General features: G+C 36.6%; 1 protein-coding gene across 1 annotated transcript in view; it reads right to left on the bottom strand.

The window, feature by feature from the left end:
* Positions 1 to 8,047: 8,047 nt before the first annotated feature.
* Positions 8,048 to 27,985, bottom strand: part of LOC121431938 (kalirin-like) — a 34,517-nt gene continuing 14,579 nt past the window's right edge. The window contains exons 4-13 of the mRNA XM_041629720.1: positions 22,281 to 22,371; positions 21,093 to 21,194; positions 19,667 to 19,780; positions 17,914 to 18,113; positions 16,543 to 16,780; positions 14,605 to 14,727; positions 13,494 to 13,685; positions 12,272 to 12,406; positions 11,386 to 11,616; positions 8,048 to 9,166 (exon numbers count right to left, since the gene is read on the bottom strand). Of these exons, the coding sequence (XP_041485654.1) occupies positions 9,035 to 9,166; positions 11,386 to 11,616; positions 12,272 to 12,406; positions 13,494 to 13,685; positions 14,605 to 14,727; positions 16,543 to 16,780; positions 17,914 to 18,113; positions 19,667 to 19,780; positions 21,093 to 21,194; positions 22,281 to 22,371 (1,558 nt within the window). The 3' untranslated portion in view covers positions 8,048 to 9,034. The remainder of the gene's footprint in view (positions 9,167 to 11,385; positions 11,617 to 12,271; positions 12,407 to 13,493; positions 13,686 to 14,604; positions 14,728 to 16,542; positions 16,781 to 17,913; positions 18,114 to 19,666; positions 19,781 to 21,092; positions 21,195 to 22,280; positions 22,372 to 27,985) is intronic.

Below are 27,985 nucleotides of genomic sequence, written 5' to 3'. Positions count from 1 at the left end.
AAAAAAAAACAGCGCCTCGTTCCTTTCATGGAGCCATTCTCCTGTGAAATGTATGTTCCCACGTCTTCTGGCAAAATGTGCAACAGTCCTTGAAATTTGTTCCTAAATCAGTAAATGTGCCTGCAAATGTTCCATTTATCAAGCTCTCCGGGTACACCTTTCTTTTCAGATTTTACTCATGCGGTATAACACTTGGGTATAATACATCCAAAAACCTTCAAAATAATTCCACAACACAAGTCACGTAGGAGTGTAAGTGCATTTATTTCAGCTCTTTCACAGCGAATTCTACTTCTACTAGAGAAGGAATCCCTTGTGTCAATAGTGGTCAAATAAATCCTAGTACTGACCTAAATTATAGAGAAAATCACAGTGACTATGGGTCAAATATTCTTGAGCCAATGTCAAAGCTAGAATGACCCAGATCAATATGTAGGTTAGGACAGTGTCAAAACATGAGCTGAACTAAACAGTCCCAGGCATGGTCAGAGACGGATGAGGGCATGGGTGTTGAGAGATGGGGGTAAATCCCCAATATTTCAATTTGATTGATCGGATGTCACTAGGCACCCAGAGAGCCCAAGGATGATAGAAATGCCCTAAAACAAGCAGGAGTTAGCAGTAGTGTCAATCCAGAATATACCGCAGGTTCTGTGTGGAAGAGATGCATCAAAGCAGCATGGAGATAACTGACCACCCTGTTAAATCATCCATCTGGCAAAACAAATCCCATATTGCCATCCAAAGAAGAGATAATCACGCATCATTTCCGTGTAAAATAAAATCAAGAATGACGGGGCCTTGTTCGCAAGTCTCTGCCCCGAACATCAACTAATTTCCACCTGATGTCCACTTCAAAAGGCTAGGCTTGACTGCATTGATTGGTGCTTATCCACTGACCAGTACATGTGACCATAGTGGGTGAAGCACCGCTAGTGCACTTTTGAAGGTAAATGAGAGCACTAAATGATTGTTGACATACAACATGGGACAAGAGTGGGCCAGAGTGTGAGTATAAAATGACATATCATTAGTCTAACCTGCAAACTCTATTCTTTATATCCTTCCAATTTGAATTTATTACAAATCCTTGAATTCATATTTCTGTTTGCATATTATACCGGTACACATAATGTTGTTTTTTCTAAATCTTGCATCAGATGATGCATCATCTGATTTTTTAAGGATATCCCCTCAAACACAAAACAAAGAATCTTTTTTTTTTACAAGTAGATAAAAATAACTTTTCATCACCATGTTTGGAAGTAATACATGTATAAACTTTTATAAAAGCCATTTCATCATAACATTTTTAATAAATGTATTATAAATCATGTTTGAATGAATTCTTTCCAATTCTCATAGTTAAAAAGAAAACACTTGTAAATCAAATTAATTTCATAGAGGTTCTAACAATCACAGTCTGATTTATAGACTATAAAGTTACAGCCAAGAGCAGTGGATTAGTACATTGGGGTGAAGGGGAGCAAGAAGACCAAATAAACTCAGAGGGACAAGCAACGATGGTAAATAGAGAGACACAATTGTTTGGACTGTCTGGTTAGGATATCACTAAAGGACAATGATGTAATCAAATCATCTTTGCAGAGACAGCATGCCAAATTATTGGGGAGCCGCCCCCACCCCTCCACACACACACCCTCACACATAACACACAATCACATGGTTTTGATGTGGGGTAGAGAAATATTACCGGTATTCCCCCTTCTTTGCACCTGCAAAATATTTGCACAGACAACAACAAACTTCAGTCGATCCAAAATTCCAAATTGTAAGTGCTTAGGAATTCCTTCTCGAAACTACTTATATACCAAAGCTACTATAAGTATTATTCTTAAATAAAAACTGCATTTTTTAAAGCAATGTGTACAGAGGTATTGAAGAGATGCACATTTAACAAATGGGAAAGCTGGTAAATGATAGGTTTCACTACTTGGTCTACATTACAACACTGCACATTTTGAAAATCTGATACAGCATAAGATCTAACATTACATTTGCATCAATTTATTCAGTGATTTGTATAATTACTTTGTTTTTTTTCATCCATACATTTTATTTATTCATTTTCCATCTATTAATCTATCCATTCATTCATTTATTCATTCTCTAATCTTTTCATCCACTATTCAGTATACTTCTGTGATAGGATCACTTCATCCTTTTTAAGACCTTGCAAATGAAAAAGAGGTGAAACAAGGTATTAAAATGTGAATGGAAGATGCTGCATAGGTACAATTTAATATATATCAAGGATAATGTGACATAATTGTCTTCATTTGAATGAATGGACAAAGACCCATGGGTTGATATTTGCCTTGGCCAAATTTGCATGGCCCGTTGAAGGTTTCAAAAGGGGGATTAACTTCTTCTTTCTTTTATTTTTACATTTTGATAAACCCAATAAAAAAATTTCAGATTGAACAACTTTCATAACCCTTCAGTAAAAATGCACTATAAATTAACAGGACTTTTGGAATCAATCCAGATAAGCTGTGGCTAGTGACTGATCAACAATGGATTTATGTTATTCAAATTATTCAATCCCAATGATGTGAGCTCTAATATCCAAGCTCTGGGGTGAAACCTTTGAGGTTAAACATTTAGCTGATTCCTATCCACATAGTCATTTTTATTTAGGCTGCGATTGCACACAAGCTCTAATTGGAAAGAAAGAATGGGTAATATTCTTTTAAATTTCTTCAAATTTTTTCTTCTTCAATCCATCAGAAAAGAATTTTTAAGGTACATACAGGCTGCATATTGGAACTTATACCACAAATCTAAAAATTATCATCACCGGAAAAACTAGCTTTGAAAGCATAATTCTTTTCCCACACTTAACATCCCAATGCCTGATTCCTTCCAGACGGACAATAAGATTAAGAAATAATCCATAACCTGCCTATTGTACTTTCCCAAAGCACCAGTTAAGACTAATCCTTTCAACAATAGAAGAGTCTGGATAGTACAATACTATTGCCCAGTGCTGAATTATGTTCATTCATCCAATAAAAGTAAAGTAGATTGGTGTGATGGGTTAGCCCTCTTGGTTTCATAATGAGAGGTAAGCTCTATTTACACCTGATTAACTTATAGATTGGGAAGACAGTGAAAGAGGCAGATCAGTACACCTTTTTTTAACATTATTGTCAGGGGGATACGTGGAAGAGAGTTCTGTTAAATGATGCACAGAACATGTATGCTGTCTTTGATAAAGAAAGATAGTGGGGAGATGAATTATTTAGTCATTTGCTCATTTCAATATGCGAGTATGAATGTGAATGATAATCTACTAGTTTACACATCTAGGCCCCCTAAGGCCTATCTCCTGTAGAACATGAATCTCTTCAAATGAAAGATCCATTGTGACAATACTTTTAGAGGTTTTACTTTCAACATCTTTTGATTTCAGTTTCACTCTCCTTGCATGACAACACATAAAGTACATGCTGTGTGAACTCTATAAGCCAATCATCATCACATGGTTTTCACATTTCTCCTCCATGTAGAAAAGGGTCTGCACCACAGAGCTCTGCACACTTCCCAAAGCTATTCCTTCAACCAGTCTAGCCAACAAAAGCTCATGTCACTCCAAATTTGTAAGGACACCTTTTCAGGAGCAATAAAGACAAGACTTTGAGAAAGTGTGTCATTCATCTTGCAGTCAGCCCTATTATCACATTATGCCTGAGGTCAATATGCTCTTTTCTTATCTAAAATGTAGCCCTTAACAGGAAGGCATATGTACTGCCCTGGTATAAAAACTAGGTCTGTTTTCATGCCTGCTGATCAGAAAATACATGTAAATTATGAGAACTTGTTCAAGCCGCATAATATCTAAATATGAAGTTCTCATAGTTATGCACTATCAACAACATTCGTGTGTTCCTATTCCTATTCTTCCTATTTCACATCTACAATGTTTCGGTTTCACATCTAAAAAGTTCCTCAGAGAAATCAATACAAAATATTCTTTTACTTTTCAAAAATTACCAACTATCTTGCAGGTATTTCTTTCAAGGATATTATGAGTATTTTGTTTTCTTTACACTGGTAAAATACAATGTACAGTGTATTTTCAAATTATTTATTAGAATTCCCAATCAGAAAATACCAAGTATTTTCCCTGAGCAGTTGGGTATGAAAGCACCTAAGGAGATTGTATGCTGAACCAAAAGTGATACCTCCTCGGTTTACCTTATTAGCTGAAACCACTAGCAGTAGCAATATATAATGCACTATTTGAGACAGCTTCCACTTTAATCATACCAGTCAATGATAAACAGAAAAATACTTATGCATTTTGTAAAACATTTCTTTGAAGTCGTGATGGTGATGATGATGACTGTCATTATCATCATCATAATTATTAGTAACTATAACACTAGCAATTAAATATTTCCATGAAGCGCTTAGCACATATATAGCTCCTCTTATTGCATTACAGGTAGGCCTATGTATGTTGACCATGGTCATTAGGTTCTCCAGACCTGCCAACATTTGAAAATGGAAAAAAGGAGTCCACGAATCGCGCGAAAGCCGAACTCCCAATGGCGGGGGTGCAAGCTGGAGGACATTTAGGAAATTTCACCCTAAAAACAAGCCTTCTGAAGCCCTTCTTGAGCTTTTTATGCCTTGTCCTTTCTCTGGAGCCTTTCATAAGTGGCTTTTTTGGCACCATGTATTACCTCTCTTGAGCAAGTATGGCATAGTTTCTTTCTACTCTCCATAGCCAATTTATGTACCATCAGAGAACTTAATGTTCTTGTGCTCAGGCTTGCTCTCTGCTTAGTTTTGTTCTTTACCACGATGGAAAATACTCTTTCACAGTCACTGTTGCTATGAAAAATTAGCAGAACTGCTTTCATTGTTTTGCATAGGATTAGGAGGGAGTCTCTGTGTGCCTTTAACAGACTAAAAGAAAATACAGCAGGGGTCTAAAAGTTTGCAAGAATCGGCACTGAAACGGCAGACTTGTAAAATCCAAAGCATTTAGCTCACTAAGCACAAAGCACATATAAAAATATCAGGAAAACATATAAGTTTAAAATGTTACCGTTTCTAAACCCTCAGCTGGCGAAACAATCCATTTCCCACACGGTATTCCAGAACGGCAGTAGCTAGTAGCGGAGGCACGCAAGCGCTGCGCTGCATCGTATGCATAGAGTTACATTCGCACTACACGCGCTATGAATCCTCGCGATCGCGGGCGAACTGTCCAATGTCAATACACACGATCGCTGTCGGATAAATAGCGCGCTGGCCGTGGCTTGTTGCGCTTCGTATATGCACACACGGAGCACAGGCCCATCACGCGTTCTTATCCATTGAACTCTGAACTCCACGTACGCGCGCGTAGTGCATGCGTTTAATTAACGTTACGCACGGTATGCGTACGTACGTAAATGTAACATTGAGAGGACTCAGAGAGAGAGAGAGGGAGAGCCGTAGGCAGACGGAAAGTGCGTCATTTCCCAAAGAAAAAAGAAAATCATCTGAAATACAAAGAAAACAGAGTTCTCCGCTTTTGGGCCGCTATAAATTCTGAAAAACGGAGAAACTCCGGAAAACCCGGAGAAGTTGGCAGGCCTGGATTCTCACTTGGGTGCATATATACCGTGTTTACAGTGACACGGCTCGGGGGTTCGACATGCAAGCCGTGCTCAACACGGCAATTTTATGCTGTGTAAACGCGATCAGTGTGATCCGCGAGCCGTGTCGAACACGGCTTTTTTGATCCGCCAAAATCGTAGGTTTCAACCCGCGAGCCGAGTCAGACTCGGCAATTTTTTCGTGTGTAAACAGAAAGCCGTGTCGAACTCTCTTGACCAGGTCAATGCGCGCGCTTTCACTTTTGGCATTGTTGTTGTTCGCACGGACAAGATTCGATTCCGGCGGTGAATTTCCCGCGTTTAATTTGCGACGTCATAATTCTTCTTCCGTTCGAGATCCGCGAGCCGTGTTGAACTCGCCTTTTTATATGTACGTATAAACACGATCTCTGATCCCTTCTTCGCAGTGTTCAACCCGGCTCGCGGATTCAACACCCGAGCCGAGTCAATGTGTAAACACGGTATTAGTGTAGGCCTATCAGCAATATCCACTCCTTCGGGAGTATTCACACTATGAGAAGTAAAGATAAAAAGCCAATTCTTCTCCCACTACATCTGCATATTCTATGTTTCTTATGGAAATAGCAATTTGTAATATACAATGTAGAGCAGTTAATCCAGGTTACAATGCAGAAAGGAAAAGGAATGTAAATGGAAAACTATGAGGCCGTTCTCATGACGCTTTCTAAAACTAGTTTACTGGAAACCGATTCAGGAAACCAGTTTGGAAGATCGCTTTGCTAGCGTTCCCACTTGATCACATGAGAGTGGTTTTCAAAATCACTTCACGTAAAGCGATGTTGTTGCTATGGAAACGCTCTCAGTGGGTTGCACGTTTCGCGTGAAATTCAAAACCACAGCGTAGGCATTCTCCACCTGTCGTGTGTAGCAGCGAGCTCAAAATGTGCGCAGATTGCTTCCCGAAAACGGTTGTGTCCTCACTCACGCTTAAACCAGTTTAACGAGGCAAAGCTATCTTAAAACTACATCGCAAGGTGGTTTTCTGAACCGGTTTTGGAAGATTGTTTCAAAGATCGCTTCAACCGTTCTCACTACACATTAAACTAGTTTCCAGTAAACTAGTTTTAGGAAGGTAGTGAGAACGGTGTCCTAGTTTACTTTATTGTACTGTAATAGACCTCCAAACCTTTTATCACAAAAATACATTAATCCTTACAGAGAAGAACTGGAAATGCTTGAAATGGGGAAATCATCGCCAATCATTACAAAAACATCATGTTTGAAGGGCAAATTAACAGAACTAAATGTTAACTTTTTCACTTTTTACTATAGGAATCTAAGATAACATGTGCTGCCAAGGACTTGCCGGGTTTTTTTTATAATCATTGAGGAACATAGCAATTACCCGAGGACACTAACTAATAAGCTCAATACAAGTCATCATCATTCTACTGTACATTTCCTGCTAGATCAATTGGGAAAAAACGTTTAAATTTCCTTTTTGCAAGTTTCATTCATAAACATTCACTTCCTTGGATAAATCCTTCAGGAAGTTTCTTTCAGATGTACAATTTCTTTTTAATACTTGAGTGATCTCCTTTTCCATACTGGAACCCCCCCCCCCCCCTTCCCCCATTTACATTCAGCATTTAGCACTTTTTTTGCATCTGTTTCTGTTGTGTATTTTGCATTACACTGTCATTATTTGTGACATCTTCACGCTGTTCACTCTGCTTTTCTTGATGTGTTTCTGTTCAAATTGTCATTTTCTGTCATTTTCATTCCATTTTTTGTAAAGGTTGTTTTCATTGTTTTCCCTTTCTCTCTCAGATCTTTCATCAACCCCTTAATTCTCTCCCTCTCTGAGCTATTTTTCAACACATATTGACATTAAGAAAGACAGGTGAAGGCATTTATTCACATGGCAGACTTCTTCATGATGGACCTTCTGCTATGCTCATCTTGAAGAATGCAAAGGGCAAACAGCTGACCAACAAATGCATAAGATGGAAATGTTCTTTTTCACATATCAAAGGGCAAACAAAAGACTTTGTGAAAAAGTCATCTATAAGGTTTATATCAGGTGGTACCACTGATATATAACAAAGGGTATAGGTTCATTGGACAAAATAAATATCACAAATCAACAGACATAATAATTAATGTCTTAACTTTTTAAAAAGAAATACAGGATTATTGGTAATGTTATATTCTCTCTCATATTTCTATTTGTTTTATAGCCCCCTATCTATATGAATCCATGCTCACTGATGAATATATAATTTATTACAAACTCATTGCATTCATAATCACAGCAACACCATCACATCATAGCTATATTTCTGAACATATCATCACCTCTATCATATTGTCATTCCAATACGTTTTATCTTCTAAGTTAGCTTGCTTTGGGTACATCACCATTCATCATTATCATCATCACCATTATAAATACTTCTTCTTCTGCTATCTTGAGGATTGAGAATAGCCCGATATTGGGTCCTAGATAGGGTCAAGCATAATAAAATGTTCTTCACATGGACCTTCTCTTGTATGATACGCTATACAAGGGCAGCTATGAAAAATTATTATCAACATAAATCTATTTAGATCATCAATTCATGCAAAACCTAATAAAAAAATAATGGTACATCACTTCTCATTATCTATACAGATCTATAAAAAAAAATAAAAAGTGATTTACAAAATCAATTACGTGTCAATATGTTGATAATAAATTACAAATAGGTGCCTCAAATAGCATCTCGGTGATATGTTGGTTAGTCCTTGCAAAAGATTCTCTCATGAACTGGACTCAAAATTTAGTTGAAGAGTATCATAATATCTTCATCAGCGCCATGGTCTATTGGAGGCATGCAAACCATCACAAAATTATCTTTATATTGGTCTTTTTTTTATAGAGACCATCTTTTTCATAATTTTTGGGGGCTTCTTGCTCAATAATATGCTAAATATCCTGTCACAACCATTAAAACGTCCACAAGACCCACAATTCCATGCTGGTTGCCCCAAAAGGAGAACCTGCATCTGGTCAGAAAAGGGGAGGAATGTGCACGGGGCACAGATATCGAGATATCTTTTTTCCGGCAGCTTGACCGGTTGAATGCACTATTGCTCTCAGACTTTTATAACATTGATTCATGTTTTTATAGTATTTTTTTGTCATGAATGACAATAATGATATTAAAAATGACAAGAAGCCCACTCAGTAACTTGGAGCTGATGGGGGTTAGTGAAAATAAACATCCTTATTGTCAAATTATATGGACAGTCTGTAAGTGACTCTCAGTTTTAAAAAAATTATCCCTTCTTATTAATCTAAAATAAAAGAAAATGTTGCAAATCTGCTTGCTTTTAGTGATAAGATTAGAAAAAAACTGCTCTTCATGCTTGAGTTTAAGTCTAACTGTTCCATCTCAACTTACCTGGGCAATGGCTTCAAATTCCTCATGTTTCTTCTGCAACGCCCTGGCTTTGTGCAATGACTTTCCAATACTGGTGTGTTTGTTTAAAAATTCCTCTCCATAGTTCTGCAGCCAAAACAACACCTGCAACAACAAAAAAACACAAAACCATACATCATTCATGTGTATCAGGTATGACTCTCCAGACACTCCAAAATAATTTCAAAACAAGGCACAATGGCTGGATGGCATTATAGTGATCTTTTTAAACGAAGAAGCCAGGACCAGAACCCAGTAGATGCATTCATGCTGCATGGAAAAGTATCAATCGTCATATCAGATCCACTGGAGAGGATGGTGAGCCATATGTCCCCTTGTCATTAGCAATTTAACTGTACAACATGATTGTGATATACTCTTCCAATACTGCAAACAAACAACTACAAAGTATTCACTTCCTGAGAAACACATAGAAAATTAATGGAAAACAATTGCATTGCTGTTATATATCTTCAAGCAAACGTCATGCAATATCACATTTCTAACACGTATAACATACAATATGTAGATGTCCTTCAATGGACGAGAACTATCAACATAATCCTAACCGACTGTGGATAATGACAAATGCAAGAAACATATGATGTACACAGTATACAAACCATGAACAACCATCAATCATTCAAATTCTTTAAAAACAATAAATGATATAAGTTTGAAAAAATGACAACAGGAAACCTTGATTAAATCTGAAAACACTTCACCTTTTCTATGGAATCTTTATCCATTGCAAAGCAATCACAGACAAGCACAAAAGACGATCCACAGAGTAGGAAGTAGAGGCAGATTGTATAATTGATGCAGTATATTTACAATCTATACAATGGAGGTTTGATCCCTATACAAGACTATTGGTGACACAATGTTATATCTCCACTAGAATCCAGTTTAGAGAGTCTGCGTTGAATTCAATTTACACTTCAGGAAATATGGTGAAAACATACACAAACAAATATCACAGGAAGTTCCTTGTATACGAACATATGCAAGTATTTCCTGTACTTGAAGTATCTTGCTAGAAATATTCTTGGAAACCTATCTGGAAACAGCTGAAGCCTGTAATATTTCTTCAAAATGCATTCTGGTCCTTACTTTAGGGAAGCCAAGAATATAGACATGGGCCCTTTTATGCTGCATGAGACAGAACAAAATTAAAATCACTTTACTATTTAAGCCCCATTTACAATAAAAGATTAACTATAAATGATCTATGTATTTTTTTCTAACTATGGTGTTTTGAAATACACGTACATGAGCCATTAAACATTTTCAGAATGTGTTTAGAGTGGAAAATTTTTCGATTGGAAGAGGAAAGAAACTAAGCAGGACTCTTGCTAAAAGCAGTGGCGTTATGTCATTCACACTTTGTTATTACCTTACACTTCATTTCATGCTCAAGATGAAGAGATATTAGATCTGGTTTTTATGACTTTATGCTTGTCAAATCTTCACATGGGTCTATACCTTGGCAATAATCAATTTAAATAGATCACTTTTGGTTTCATTCTGCAACAGACGTTCAGTGCACCTATCTGAGGTTTCAACCGATTGCATGCGTTGCACAGCCGTTAACAGGAAGATACACTCTTATCACAAATTAACTCAAAATAATTAGTCCAACATATGTGTTAAAAGGTCATACTGATCTTTAAGTAGTCTGTATTTATGTAGTACAGTTTCTTCCCATTTTTTAAAAGTTGTTATAGGCTTTGATTTTAAGTTTTAAAAAATTGCTTTCCAAACATCATTGAAGGTAATTTTTTTTTACCTGTTTTGCAATGACAGTAATGAATCTTATCTTCACATTTTGTCCATAAAATATTCAGAAAAAAAAATACATGAAAATTTTGAAAATGACAGTCTAAAATGTAACACAAAAGAAACCTTGGAAATAATTACTTGGTAAAATATCAAGAATATTCATGAAGGTTTTAAACTCGAAACCTAACAAAAAATTCACATATTTTTTCAATATAACCTTGTTATATGTATAGCAAAGGGTTATTTGACCATATTGATAGGAAAACGTGTCTGCCTTTGAGTAAGTAGCTAGAAAACCTACAGCTAAGAACCCTCTGCAAGAATCTTGTTTTGGACCTGTGAGTTGAATGATGTGACCACTATTATACCAACTGCTAGATCATTGCTTACAAACTGAGCCATTATAGTTTAGATTTGAGAAGGGTTAAGTATTAATCTATTATGTTATGCAGGGCCTGCTGGCAGATCAGTTTGAAAACTGACGTGGTTACCCTGGGTAAATGAACCATGAATATTACTGAGGAAGAGCCCCTCAGACCCACCTGTGCCGTATCATGTTGGAAGACACAGAGCTGAACCCTCTGATTTATGACAGTCTTTTTCCTCTGCCACCTCTCATCTAACTCCCTGTGCTGCTGCAGCACCTCATGGATCAGATCCAAGAAGTGACCGGCCGACTGGGAGTAGTTGGTCTGGGCAGTTACAGAGTTCTCGCTCTCCGGACTCAACGGTTGCTGCAACGCCGCCAGAAGGGCTTTGCCATCAGAAAGAACCTGGTTAGGGGCAGGATATGAAGAGTATGTTTACAAGCGAGATACATTTTCAAAGACTATCCTTTACTTTTTTATTCATAATTCATTTGTGATTTTGTCTTCCAAAGGCATCTTTGTGCCATAAGTACAGGGTATAAGTTGTGAAGTGCTCATAGCAGAACATTTTACTGAAAATGTCAGTTTTGTAAACATGTTTACAAATTTTACGATTTAACATCTTTATCATCATCATTATAAACCTCCATCTTCTCAAGCTTATCACCAGCATCATCATCATCATACCATCATCATACATCAATAAATGTCATCATCCATCATCATCACACATCATCATCACTCATCATCATCATCATCATCACCATCATCATCAACATCAATCATGTCATCATCCCCATCATCATCATCATCACCATCATCATCATCATAACCCTCATCATCATCATCATCATCATAACCATCATTGTCATCATCGTCATCATCGTCATCATCGTCACCATCATCACTATCATCACCATCATGATCATCATCATCATCGTCATCATCATCACTATCATCATCGTCATCATCATCATCATCTTCATCATCATCATCATCAGCATCATCAATACCAACTCCTACAACACCACCACCTCCACAGTCACTGATATAATCATACTTGGGTATATTTCTGGTTGATGTCATCGGACAAGGCATGGTGCTGTTGCAGCATGGACTCCAATTCACCAACATCGTGGGGGAGCTCTCCATCCAATTGGCATCGGGTGCTCCAGTCATGAAAATTGTGTTCGTACTGCAATAACAAGGGTATGCAAACCATGAATGAGTCAATAATAAATTCCACCATTATACAGCCCGTGAAACATTAGGATGACATCACCTAGCACTTCACAGACTTATAATAACCCTGATTGTGGCTTGTCAGAACACAATACATTTTTTTTCTTTAACTACCTGGGTAGCTTTTGAACAAGCTTCCAAGAGACGCCCAATCATTTTTAATTGAATAAGTTTCCAATGAAATATGCAGATGAATGAGATACTCAAATAATTTTTTTCAAAAGGACAGTATTATAGGGTGCAAGACCAAACCTTGTTTAAAGAATATCAACATCCAATTTGCCCTCCCTATTCAACAAAGTCTAAGATTCATAATAATACTGTATGTTTATATAGCTTAATTGGTATTAATCATTTATCATAGCCATCATTAGATTCTGGCATGCACACACAGAATGTAGACCCTTTCTCCACTCCCTGGGTAGCATTCTAGTAAGAACTACCAAGCTTGTATTGCTATTTGGTCACACAATGCTGTATCCTCAGCAATTTGTGAAATTGTGTAGCCATGGATAAATTTTTACAAGCAGATTGATGACATACCCCATAAACCAAATAATGATTGTTAATTAGGAAGCCCTAAGTGCTAGACTGCATTTGCTTAATGACCCAATAGAAAATCATTTCCTGATAACAGGTGATCAGATAACATCTCTTATCAAAACATTAACAGACATCTAAAAACATCACTGCAAGTAGTGTGTGAGGGTGAACTGTTGCAGAGATAGAAAGGTATGATCACAAGATGGCGCTCTTCCACATAAGTTTTCAGGGGCATTTACTATTATCAGAGTTTGGCCAACAAGACTTGTTTTACAAACTTGGTTACTACTTTCCATATCAAGGACTGGCAAATAGATGACCTTGAATGCAAATCAAAGCTTTTGAGAAAACCGATTAATAATGATCATTATTATTCAACTTAATTAACAATGGCTGAATTTAAGTATGGTATTGACCTTCCATTGTTGGTATTGGGCAGATTTTTACATCAGCACAGCACAAAATAAAATAAAAGTGAAATACTAGGTTATACTGACCTCATAAACTTTCTTATGAAACGTAACTGACATGGCAAGAAGCGTGCTACGTTCATCCAGGGCCACAGCAAATGCCCTCCACTCGCGGTCGATTCGTAGCATATGTGACCTTATGACCTCTGACGCATAATGACCATTATCTATCAGCTGCGATGCTGCAGAAAGTACTCTATTGATGTGAACATACATGTTCTGTGTTGACAAAAAAAGATTGATTTATTCAAAATTGTCAGGCATTGGAGATAATATAGATAAAGCTATTTTCTGTAATAGTCATTGTAATCACCACCATCATTCTTAATCATAATCATCACCATCATAAATATTATCATTATCACCATTATCACTAACATTATTACCACCACCATCATAATCATTATCATCATGAGCAAACAATTACATTCAATATTGAATGATGAAGTCAATTCTACCACACTTTTATGGAGAGCCATTTGCCAACCCATTAATCATCATAGGCTATTTCAAATCTGCGGTAAAAAAGAAGTGTTGACATACAGTTGTAAATCATAATTTTGCTATGTAATTAAAAGATTGAATAAGCATATCATGATTTTCACTTAATTCTTTGGTTAAAAAAATAAGTAAGGAAAATCTAACATTCTGTAGGAGTAAAAACTGTTTTTTTTTAATGCCAATGACACTTTAACACATTAAAAAACTCTGGCAAAGTGAATTACCAGAGTTCTTCTTTTGTGCAACAGGCCCCAGGAGTTCCCAGCCAATCAAATTCAAGGATTTTTACTAAAAACTTATGATTAAGAAAATTACAACTTGTCAGAGCAAACAACTTCTGTAACATGATTCAGATTAAAAGTCAGTTACCAGTGCTCCTTAGTCAATGGGCAATTCCATGAAGTATGTACATCTGACCCCTACATGTAAGAACTTCCCAAAATGATTTATCTCCACTTTGTGCTTCATATGAAAAGGTCTAGTGCTCTCAAATTATCTTGGCTCAAGGAGTTCATGAAGTGACGTAATGAAGGGAAAAGATAGGGGTCAGACATACAAATAGATTGACTTTTAAAAGAATTGCCCTTCAATTTTTACTGAAAACAACTTTTTACTAATGTAATGGATATGCCCTCACCATAGACTGTGAAGCAAAGTGATTGTGTTCATCAGAAAGCTCAGCTGCCATGTCTACAGAATGACCCAGGTCGGTATGATTGATCAGGAATAAATCTCTGTGATGCTCTAACCAATCAAAGAGCTGTAACAAGATAAATAATAAAACAAAGATAAAGGGATAAATACTTAAAATAATCATTTATCCATAAAATACATATCTAAAAATATAACTTTTTATCATTATTGTAGAAGAACCGAAAAACATTTTCCTAAGAATCAAACAGATAAAATTAAATATCCTTGGTCATTTTTTATTTTTTTTTGTATGATTTCAAAATGGACCATAGAATAATACAAAAATGTGTTTCTACCTTAAAAATCTGGCCTTAGTTGTCAATTTCAACAAATGTCTAATTTCTTCTAAAAATGAATTTCGGATACACACAGTAATGCTTTTGTCAGGATATATATTCTATTCCTCTATCCAGGCGATTCAACACAAATCCTGTTTCCATGCTGACTGAAAATATGTAATCTCTGCACAAAGCCAGTGAGAATTATTAAATTCTGTGGTCAATGAGCTCATCTTTACATTTCAGGCTATAAACTTTTCCATCTAATTCACCACAGTGTCAAATACAAAAACTATGGACAATTTATCAAGTCAAGCATTAACATAATTTATCAGCTATCTTCTATCTTCTGAAACGTAAATGCCCGACTCACAAAGGTGGTTGGAAAACACACGGTTGAGTCCATGGTTTATGCAGATTTCCTGTATAATTATTTTACCGCGTATGATAAACAAGTGGAATGCCTATGGCCGTCTCACCTGCACGACGCGATTCAATATAGCAGCAGTGCTGACTTTGAAAACTACTATAACTCACACGAGATGTTCAGTGATTCTTGGTTACTCTCATGTCCACATTTTATGAACTAGACCAATACACTTACAGAGATATGATGGTAATTCAACAAAAAAACACAACATGGCCAAAGTTCATTGACCTTACATGACCTTTGACCTTGATCATGTGACCTGAAACTCGCACAGGATATTCAGTGATACTTGATTACTCTTATGTCCAAGTTTCATGAATCAGACCAATATACTTTCAAAGTCATGATGGTAATTCAACAAATACCCCCAATTTGGCCAAAGTTCATTGACCCTAAATGACCTTTGACCTTAATCATGTGATCTGAAACTTGCACAGGATGTTCAGTGATACTTGATTACTATTATGTCCAAGTTTCATGAATCAGATCCATAAACTTTCAAAGTTATGATGGGAATTCAACAGATATCCCCAATTCGGCCAAAGTTCATTGACCCTAAATGACCTTTGGCCTTGGTCATGTGACGTGAAACTCATGCAGGATGTTCAGTAATACTTGATTAACCTTCTGGTCAAGTTTCATGAACTAGGTCCATATACTTTCTAAGTTATGCTGTCATTTCAAAAACTTAACCTTCGGTTAAGATTTGGTGTTGACGCCGCTGACGCCGTCGGAAAAGCGGCGCCTATAGTCTCACACTGCTATGCAGGTGAGAAAAAAATGTCCAATGCTGATACACGCTTTTGTCACTGGGCCAAATTGATGCCTTTCGCTGGGCTATCCATGCTATTTTATTCATGAGTCTACTGTTTTGAATTAATGAGTCCACTCTTCAAACAGTGGACTCATGAATAGAATAGCATATCTAACCATGGATATATTAAGCGTTATTTATACAGGAAATCTACATAAACCATGGATTCAACCATGAGTTTTTAAAACCACCTTTGTGAATTTGGACCAAAGACTTGCTCCTGGCTTTAATGTATACTATGGGTATTAGACATACAGTAGTCAAGAGGGAAATTAACTTATCTGCCAAAGATAACTCACACTGGGATTTGAGGAAACTGAAATAACACTGTTCTCAAGAGATCCTTTGAATGGCACCTACCTTTTTGGCATCTTGTTCAAATAATTTGAGTTGTAGGCACTGTTCAAGTTTGGCTTGTTTGGTGGTCCATTGCTGATAAAGATGCTGCCTTGTGTTGGCAACGTTATCGAGGAGCTGAAGGATCCGGGGCGCCACCGCCTGGAAGTCAGCGTTGAGCGATACCGTGGAGGAACTGGTAAAGCTACCCCCGTATCCACTGTCCACTGTGACCGAGTCTCCTCCAAATACACCACATATTCTAAAGATTGGAGAATATATGTTTTTCATCATTTCAAGCATTATATTTCTTATTCTGCCAGAACAGAATTAACTCATATGAAAAAGTGAAATATCTCCTACAATACAGTACTATACAATTCATTCTTATAGCATTCTTACTCATTATAATGGCTAACTTTATAGCACTCATAAAATCACATTGTGATAATAGTGGCATTAAGATTTAATTACCCAGTCAGAACCAGGCTGTCACAGTAACTAGCACTCAATTCTATTAGGTATTTATTTAACAGCACTTTGCCACAATCAAATAGAATAAGAAGTGAATAAAGAATAAAAATTAAGAGAACCATTTTCATATTCTTCCCAAAGGGAAATGTAACTCAACTGGTAGATTCTTTGAACAGAACAAAAGAAAAAATATAAGAAGCTGACTGGTAAAAGTTGAAACAAAATCTTATAAACAATATCAAGGTCACAAATTTTTCAATTTTGTGAAAATTTGTAATCGCTAAACCTATGGAAGTTCAAATTGGCCCAACAGGTAATGACACTGTGATAAAATAAGAACAACTTTGAGGGAAAAGGTAATTGGGGGAAATCCATAAGATCATCTTCTATTCATTAGGTACGTATAATGTTAATTTCTGATAATGGGAGAATTCTTCCATTTGCAAAAATCTAATCACGAAATCCAGCAATGAGATTTGCAGAGTTTTCATGATATAATTTGAAAAGGCTAAAACTTCCTTATTCCTGGCCCAATTTCTTTCAAACCGTAAACATTCTATATAATATTTATTTTCACACAAGTCGTTATATTACCGATACTGGATTCTCCTTTAGAAAGAGATCCACTGGTATAGACTCAAACTACACAATAGAATGGATAAAATTATGGTTTACCATTTTGATAAGTATCTACAAAGGCTGATGGTATAAAGAAGAGTACATGAAATAGAGAAAAGAGAGAAGAAATGGAAAGACAGTATAGACACAAAAAAGAGCAGAAGAGTAGAATATGCTTAAGCCAAGAGTTGCCAAAATTGTAATGTCATAAACTAGGAGACAGATATGCAAGGCGGCTCTGATGAGAGGATGGAGCGCCCTCTATGTTCATATCAAATCACTGCAAATGCATTCAAAACCTACCTTCTTAGTACTTTCTGTCCTTCCTGGTTGACAGCCTCTACAGGCATCTGTTGTATGCTCCGTCTCAACATCTCGTGATCCTGCAGAGAAGATTGTGCACCCTCTATGTCCATGGCAAAGTTCATGCAACCGAGTTCCAGCGTGATCTGTTCTTGATGTTGCATCATGTCCACAGCTTTACAGATGAAATCCTCCAGGGCCTGTATCAGGGTTGAATATAAAAGTTGGAAGTCTTGAAGAAGGGTTGTATAGATGAAGAAAATTACTATAGGTAATGTGCTAAATGTTAATCTCCTGACTTCAGTTCAGAGTTTGACTTTAGATTGGTCAAATATGAGAATTTTGTCTTTGTTTTCTTGACTGTTTCATTCTCATTTTGGAATTCTATTTGTGCAATACAGCAGATCATGAAATTATTCATCACTTCAGGTAAAATGAACTATGGAGAGCCAAAATGTCAGTCAAACTTTTCCTTGTATCCAAAAACAATGAGCTCTGTGCCTGAGATCACTTAGCTCTGTGCCTGAGATCACTTAGCCCAATGTTTAAGAAAAATATGTATTATAATCAAATCAAATAAATTATGTAAACAAAGTTTGATTTTCATATTATAATCTCATTTGTGGCAAATAATGTATATTGCAAAAATATTGTGAGTAAATAGTATGTCGATTAGCATCAGCATGTATTATTTTCAGCTTTATATGATTTAATACATGATAAAGGGGGTGTTGCAAGGAAATATTTGTGATCAATTGCAAATATTCTGTCGCAATTTTACAACTGACAGATCAACGTTAGCTATAGCAAATCAGATCAAACTTCTAGTTTCCAGGAGCAGATTAGCAATCAATTACTAATTTGTAATTAACTGCAAGACATATCATTGATTTAGGGACCAACATTTTACTTGCAATTGATCGCAAGTTTCTTGCAACACCCCATAAGAGACTCACTTGGCATACCATATGTCAGTCTACGAATGAGTCATTAAATTTGTGTAAAATGTTTAAATGCTATCTTTGAAAATAAACAGGCGTCTAGGGCTAACTGGCGGTAATTTAAATTTCCCCCCTATAAAATGGTTGTCAAAATAGAAAACATTTCTGCTTTTCAAAGGCGTTTAAACATGTTGACTCAGTCGGTTTTAAAAATTGGTAGAATTTGCAACAGCTTCGTGAAACAGTCCTTAGAGTCAGGTTTCCATAGCAAAAACAAATCTACTATCATAAATCATTCGCAGTGTTTTTTTTTTTTTATAATTTTTTTTATAGAGTGCCGTAATTGCTGGTATATTGAACATTCACTATCAAGATGTGTGTGCTGTTTGACTATCAGCGTTATCCGAAGGGCCAAAAATTCAAAGCAAAGGACAAGGCCAAGACCTGAACCAAGGGCCTAAGGCCAAGGACTTCATAACTCCCAGGCCAAGGTCAAGAACTAAAGGTTTGATGCAAAAGACAAGGCCGAGGCTGGCCTTGAGGAACCCAACAATATCTAACCATGGTCTATCAATGACGATATGGAAGCAGTTTGAGAAAGGGTTTGGTTCAAGGTGTACTGAATTGTTCAAACTTGAAGGATTGCTGCATGTGTGAGGTAAACCTGACCACCCCAGCTCATAGCAACAAAACCAGATTCTAATTTTGGATTTATTTCTACTCCCAATGTTATGATTACTATATATGAGTTAGTCCAAACATTCAAACCATAATTTGGCTTGAATCATAGACCATTGTCTTGCTATATTTACCAATCTGAGCTGTAGCCATTCCTCATGATCGTAATGCATAGTACCCTCCATGTCCACCGTCAGCTGAGCTGGATCCACCAACTTAACCAAGTTCTCTGATGATATCATTGTCGTCTGAAAATTCATGGAAAATAAAAATAACAGAATCACCCAAATTATATACAAGATTTATATGCACCTCTTGTCTGTGAAAAACTCTCCCAATTTATTTTTTAATAATATTGTCTATCATAAAACAAAAATGTTGTAAAGGAAAGATTTTTTTAAATGTACATTGATTCATGCAAAAGCTTCCATTTTTATTCATTCTTTTATATAAATATGTTTTTGAAAAACTAAATTCACAACGATTCATGAGCACATGAAGTGACTTGAATCACAGTTCATCTCTCTGTCCATGTACACACATTCCATTTTCATTGCTGCTGTTCATTTATGAGCAAACAATGGATCAAATCAACACTGACTAGAATAGATTATTTACACACTCATGATAATAAAACAAACACCCCGAGTACAATTCAAAACCAAAACATCCAAGGTCGCCCAATTATAGACTATCGCAATGTTTGCTTTATGTTGTCATGACTTTATATGCATTCATGCAGTAATGAGCAAGAGTGGGCGGGATTCACGATTGAAAACACTTTAGTCAAGTCATGAAAACAATAATTGCCGCTTTATGAGTCAGTTGAGACACATGCTTCTTATGCAATTCATCTAAATTTTTTGTTCTTTCTCATTCATAACTGAGCAAGTATCCTACTTTTGAAGCTTTTGAAAATCCGATAAAATATTATACAACTACAAAGAAAGGGGTTACCAGTGAAGTTCAATATGCTAGGAAATTGGCTGAATTAACCACTTTTAGTTCAGAACTTGCAACCATGAAATGTAGACCGGTTGTTAAAAAAGTAGGGTAATAACTTAACCAGATAACTTAAACTTGTTTACCGACTACCAATTGCCAAGTTCTTTTTGAATATTTTACAAATTAACAATAATAATGATACTATAAAGTGGATATATGCAGCATCTATCTAAAAGAATGCAAGATGACTAATACTGTGATAACTTGAAAGCTCAGACAATGTGGACAAACAATTTAGTTATGAATTTAAAGGTTAGTTAGCTTAAAATAAGTTGCACAGGTTTACAACTGGCATTCCATGAATAATATAATGACCATTTCATACATATAACTCAGTGAATAAAACATCACAAAAAATTTCAATGGATACAACATGTTTTTCCAACCTCTAAATTGAGCTTGAACTTCTTAAACTTATGTATACTTCCTCTCCAAATGAAACTAATTCATTAATTTGGGGGCTATTTTTGTTACAAACTGCTACTTAATAATACAGATTATCCAAAAGTACTTTTCCATAAGCTTGTGAATGAACTGAGTTCTGAATATATATACCTCAAACTTGAGCTTAGAGCTACCCATGCTGGTCCGTTGCTTCTGCCAAAACTTCTCTGGCTTGATGATGTACACCATGTGAATGTTGTCAGGAACACATTCCTATTACAACAAAAGAAAGGTGAAGAAATCATTGAAACGGTCAGAGTCAGAGTGTCTAGCCTCTAGACTAGAAATCGAAATAAATGAAATGTAAACATACTGAAAAGAATGCAATAATATTTGTTCACAGGAAATATCTTTATTATTTCAGCTTCCTCACACTACTGAGATTCAAAGTTAAACCTTAAAAGAATCAAGGAAATTAAAATATGGAAGTTGGATAAGTGTGTCATATTTCTTCATTTTCTTGTCCAACTTCAAGTCTATGGTGTCTCCTGTAAACTTAAGGAGCCATTAATCACATTAAAGGGGAAGTTCACCCTGAAGAAAACTTTGTTGTGAAAATAGCAGAAAAAATAGTTTTAAAAAATGGTGAAGGCGTGAGGAAAATCCGTTAAAGAGTAAGAAAGTTATTAGAGTTCAAAATTTTGGATTTGTGACGTCATAAACGAGCAGCTGCCCCATGTATTATGTAATATAAAATGTATGAATTTCAAATTTTGTATGGTTCCTGATGACTTAATTTTGTTTTCTTTTCATGATCGGGTATGAAATGATTTGTCTATTGATAAACAAAAGTTACAGTGAAAACCATTTTCAATTTTCTGAGAAAATGACATTTCATTGATATTTTACCATTCGTTATGTAGGAATGCTGCTCGCATATGACGTCACAAATCAAATAATTGAAATTCTAACAACTTTTTAATTATTTGATGAATTTTTCTCAAACCTTCGGCAATATTTTTTATTATTTTTTCTGCTATTTTTACAATAAACTTTTTGTCAGGGTGAACTTCCCCTTTAAATGCACGCTATTTCACTGCAGTTGACACAACTGATCTCAATGCATGTACATGCATGGAGATCAATTTTCAACAAGTTGATGGCCATCCACCGTTCACATCCAGCATTGCAAGAATATATCCACTGTGGTGGCCATAAAACATAATTTGGTGGCCTCCATTTACCGGTATGTAGACAAAAGAGACGACAGCATTTTGCCATCAGACACTAGAAAGAGAAATTTTTGACATGACTGCTGACTAAACTACATCCTTATGCACTATAAATCTAGTATCTCACCTGTAAAGCTTTAAGGACAGGTTTTATGTTGGTCCATGTTGATCCTCTCATATCAATGATCACGGTGAATCCAAGATCCCGAGCCTCATCACTGGAAATTTTTTAAAAAATACACAAACTATAAATGAAATGCGAAGTGTTTAATATAGATAATAATAATAGTACATAATTCTAGGCAATAATAAAGCAGAGAATTCACCATTCCCTTCTCTACATATTTTAATCATTTTGTCAATGCTGAAATGGGTGAAAGGGCAGAGGAATGAGATTTTTTTTTTAATGTATCTATTAAGGGTCATGATATGAATCCTTATTTTACTTTTATGGTTCAAAATAGCCATCATAAAGAAATGCTACAAAAATTTGTTAACCAGGCTAGAGCTATCCCTTTAGTTGTTGAACTCCAAACAGGGTAGTCCAGATTGGACCTTGTTGTTTGGAAGTGCCCTTTCCCAAAAGCTAACATAGAGGGCACATGTCTCCCAATCTCTAATCAGCGCCAATCTACTCATCTTCAAGATGAGTAGATTGGCGCTGATTAGAGATTGGGAGACATGTTCAAGATGAGTAGATTGGCGCTGATTAGAGATTGGGAGACATGTGCCCTCTATGTTAGCCAATCTCTAATCAGCACCAATCTACTCATCTTCAAGATGAGTAGAGATTGGGAGACATGTGCCCTCTATGTTAGCTTTGGGGAAAGGGCACTTCCAAACAACAAGGTCCAATCTGAACAGGGTAGCAGCAACTCTGATATTTTAACGTCTATTGGTCTGATGCGGCTGGGGTTTGAACCCCGACCTCCCGGTTGTGAGATGGACGCTCTACCAACTGAGCCAACACACCAGTCTAACAAATCTATTGTGTTATAGTGTTCTATGGTGTCAAACTATAGTGTTTTATATCACCACTGTAGGGTGGCTGCCATATACGTTCTGAAATCATGTAGGCATATGCCATATATACATCAGATTTCACATAATATTTCACTTGATGCTTGTCATTATTGAATTTATTCAATTACCATTGAATTCAACTGATCGAACTTATAATAGGCCTACAAATGCTGTTCTGACAATCTGAAAGCTTGCTAGGCATGTCAATTAGTCAGCACACAAATAATGAGACATGTATCAAAACATTAATATTCATATTAAAGTGAATTTTGAAGTAGTAGTGAATTTTCTGATTAGATAACATACAAAAAACGTTGGAAAGACATTAAATTGATAGTCATGTCTTTATGTGAAAATATAAATACACATTTTGCGATTCACTTTCAAACATGCATACAATGTGAGATCCAGCAACATCAGCACGTAGGACTCATATTCGACCCAGTACTCGTTTTTTCATTGGGGCATTATGGTTGTCAATTTAGCAGAAATATTCAAGCTTGCTGTTACTCTGCAGGTACAAATCAAAGCTGATTTATTTTCCTGTGCTGGCTATACCATGCAAAGTGATGTGTATGTCAGCATGTTATGACTTTGTACATAAGCATGGAAGATTGATGGAACAACATGAAATGTTTTCCAAAAGACCTAGAATAAGGGAATGAATGGCAAGGTTTCATTGGCTGTACGTGCAGATATCTCCATCAAAATACATAATTCATCATTCATTTGTTGACCTCATCGCTTGCTTTGTTATAAATATTGAAACATTTATTAAAGCCTACATGTATAAGCCACCATTTAAAGCTGGATCCTTTACCCATGATGCAACAATTTGATTCAGTCTGATATGCCCACCCCCCCCCCCAATACACCATTCATACCATACCATTTCCATAAAAAAGGGATTACAATACACTTAGATATTCTTGATTTTTAATGATGCAACAATTTGATTCAGTCTGATATGCCCATCCCCCCCCCTCCCCATACACCATTCAAACCATACTATTTCCATAAAAAAGGGGGATTACAATACACTTACAAATTCTTGATTTTTAATGAAGATAGATTGGTCACCAATATTTGTTTCAAACCAAATTCAAAAGATATAAATGAGTTCAGGATTACATGTATTAGGCAATCATAAGGCATTATCCTATGTCATTAAATTCACTGTGACTTCTACAAATGGTTATTTTCTTTAACATCCTATTTCAAATGCAATATACTATTTGAAATGTTTTAAATATTCCCATTTAAGGCTGCGTTTATGCGACCTCGACCCAGAATCATGATTTGAATCACAATTTGAATCATGATTCAAAACAGCAGCATGAATCACGATCCGACAGAATCAGCGTTTATACGACCATCTTTCTAACGCTGTTTCTCCCTGAATTCGGGCCGATCCAGTGCGCATCACAGTGCGCAGTTTGACCCAGGAAGTATAGGTCAACATTTTCGCACGTGTTTCGAACTTCACGTCGGCTGCTAGATTTTTGCTGCCGCCGGAGCTAACGCGCGATCGTTTGTGCAAGTGCAACGCTTACTCGGCTTCCGAAAAATAAATCTTTTACTTCCAGAATTCCGTGTATTGTACCTCGTATTGTTTTTGATCGGGAACCAGAAGGGGTCATCATCCTCCCTCCCACCTCCCGATCGATTTTTCTTGTCTATGATGGTCCTGTACTGGGCACGAATTCTGTTAATTTTGTCTCGACAGGCGGTGCCACATTTCTGTTGAAATCCCTCCCTCGCAAGCGCCGCTGAAAGGGATCGTCTTATTTCTGTGAATCCCGGTAAGGGATGCTTGTGCTTCAGGCTGAGCCCAAAGCACAAGCAGAGCCCTGAGTTCATCGTCAGTCCAATTTGTGCCTTTGGAACTTGAAGAAATGATGGATGAAAACAATGAAATATACAAATGACGCTACAGTACAACCCCGGGGGTACAATACACAGTATGATAATTCCTAAATGCTGGCAATACTGCTACACGAAAATTAACCTGCACGAAACTGCGCGCGCCTTTGAGTCGAACCCGGAAGAAGCACGACACAATGACGTCATAGAATCATGATTCAAATCACGATATCGTTCATACGACCTTTTTCGTTCGTGATTCTACAGAAACGTCTTTCCAAACGCCCCTTTTTTCGTGTTTCATGTTTGTGATTCTAATCATGATTATATTCAATTTCGACTAAACGCAATCGTGATTCTGCAGAATCGTGATTTGAATCATGATTCTAATCATGATTCTAGGGTAAAAAAGTGTCGAATAAATGCACCCTAATATGACTGAACACTTAAACTTTTCATGCAGACTTGACCAAACACCTCCACACTTGAAATGCATCTCAACAACCCCTCCCCTCTCCCATCTACCCAGCTTTAGATAATTAGTCTTTATCATTTTATCTTTCATTATCTCGATATTTTTTTCACTTTCTCTTTTCCCTCTATCTCTTCTGCCCTTTTCATTTGATCCTCCTCCTCCTCATTTTCCTTTCTCAATACATGTACATTTTACTTTCTTATTTTCTCTATTTATTTTTTTTCTATTTTTCATAAATCAGCTTTCTTGGCTTCTGTATCTCTCTCTCTTTCTCTCCATCTCAGCAAGCATCCATGTAACAGGATCTATGTACCCTAGCAAGCAAAGCAAGCCAGCATGACATACCATCTTCAACAGAGAGAACAGCATATGAAATCATATCTCTCAAACAAAACAGATGCACCCTGTCAAATAATGCATTCCCACATGCCATCTTTCAACGTGAAAATGAATCGCAAACTCACATCATCTTTATCTCATCTCATATTATTGTCAAATACTTCCTGTGTGAAGAAAGGTAAGTGTGAACAAGGGCCAATTTCATTCATAACTCTTTGAGATCTGTGCTTGAGACAAAGACGTTTCAGATGTCATATAGTGCTCCAGGAGGAAACGTGTTTTGTTTCATGTCACAGTCATCCTGCTAACTAATGAATGCACTGTAGGCAAACTTGAAGTTAAACACTTCTAATGGTACCAAGACCACAATTATTATGATAATAATAATGACTATTGTTATTATTATTGTTATTGTTGTTGTTGCTGTTATCATCATCATGTACCATGTGCATATTATACAGCAGCACAGGATGGATAGGTGAATTGACAAATTTGTGAAATACAATATTACAGCAGCAGATGAACATACATGCAACGTTCTCGCCAGGTCCACTCTGACGGTTGTCGGCGCGAAGCGACGCAAGCCGCGCAGCGGCCTCGGTGCGTGCGAAGCACGCACGGGGGAGGGTTCGGGAGGGGGGTGTCCCCCCTCCCGCGCGAAGCGCGGTAGCTATCGAAAATATCAATATCGACGAGCTTAGATTGCTGCTAAATGCACCACATTTTATGTCTGTTTAATGCTTTTCCGGCCACACAGCCGTAACGGTTGCGCGAATTGCGATTGAAGAAGAAAGGCAATTACTTAGATCTATAACTTAAAAAGGTGAAAGGAAATGTCGATCTCATTTGATACTTACAGTTCATTGATTTATGCACATTGATGGCATCGATAAATTAAGTCCATTATTTCAATGTTTAGACCGCTACATCCTTGTAAAAGTGCGATTAATTTTGTGAATGCGTGTTGCTTATGTCAATGACCGACTACATCTACGGACCGCATGCGTAGCCCTTTGAGCTTGCGCCGTGTCACGCCCTTACGAAATCCAAGGATTGTTCCGACTTTGTTTGGAAGCCTCGGAAGTCCAAGTAATGGACATCGGTATTCATGAGAAGGGGTCCCCAATTAACTTATATAATTTGCATGAATTTTTGTTTTGTTTATTCAGATACTCTCTGAAACTAACTCTCATAAGATTTCTGTTGATGATGTTTACACTTATACTCTGTTATCAAGATTCTTTTATCACTGTCAATTATTGCTGCGTTTGTTCGTTACTCACCTATAAAATAATGAATGTGCTCATCACGAGCGTGAGAATTATTTTAGTCATTCATAAAACTTTAATATTACGATTTTGTTATTAATTGCGATTTATAATGTTTTGAAAGTATAGGTTAATTGATAGGAAAAATATTTTTAGGTAATACACTATGTAGGCCTACAAATACAGCGTACAAATAAAAAAGAGAGAGGAAGAGGGAGGGAGGGGGTTGTAGACGGGAAAGAGCGATAGGGGAGGGGTCGTGGCGTGGACAATGACAAGGGGATATGGAGATCGTGTGTGGGGGATTGGTGAAGAAGTCAATATTCGAAGCGAATATATTTTTTAGAATTCTACTGAATTCTACTGATGATGATGGCTGAATAATCTTTCTTTACATTTAAATTTAAAAAATATTTTCTTGCATGATGAGTGGGAAGATCGAAGTACGTGATTCAATAAATTGCATCAAAATATCACTTTAGGTGAGTAGTTTTAAATTTACAAAAATTCACGTTTTAACAGTTTATTAAAAGTAAAAATATTTTCTTAATCGTAGTATAGCACTCATCCAGCGTAAACAACATGAAGAATATTTGAGGTCACGAAATCAGCTGATTCGCACTCAAACAACAGGTTAAAAGGTCACACACGTGGCACACATTCCAGGGTGGGAAATCGGGAAAGTCCGTTCAAGCACAATGATTGGCTCAAGCCCAAGATAATGAATACTAATCAGATCACGTGCCATCGGCTTTGGCGCGTCTCGTTAACTCATTTCATGAATATCATCCACTCGCAGTAATCAGGCTAACGACGTTGTAAAGCTAACTGTATAAAAGCACAATTCCGATAGAAAATATAACA

The sequence above is a fragment of the Lytechinus variegatus genome, chromosome 1 (genome assembly GCF_018143015.1).
Source record: "Lytechinus variegatus isolate NC3 chromosome 1, Lvar_3.0, whole genome shotgun sequence".
NCBI lineage: Eukaryota > Metazoa > Echinodermata > Echinoidea > Temnopleuroida > Toxopneustidae > Lytechinus > Lytechinus variegatus.
This window is presented reverse-complemented; position numbering and strand designations above follow the sequence as displayed.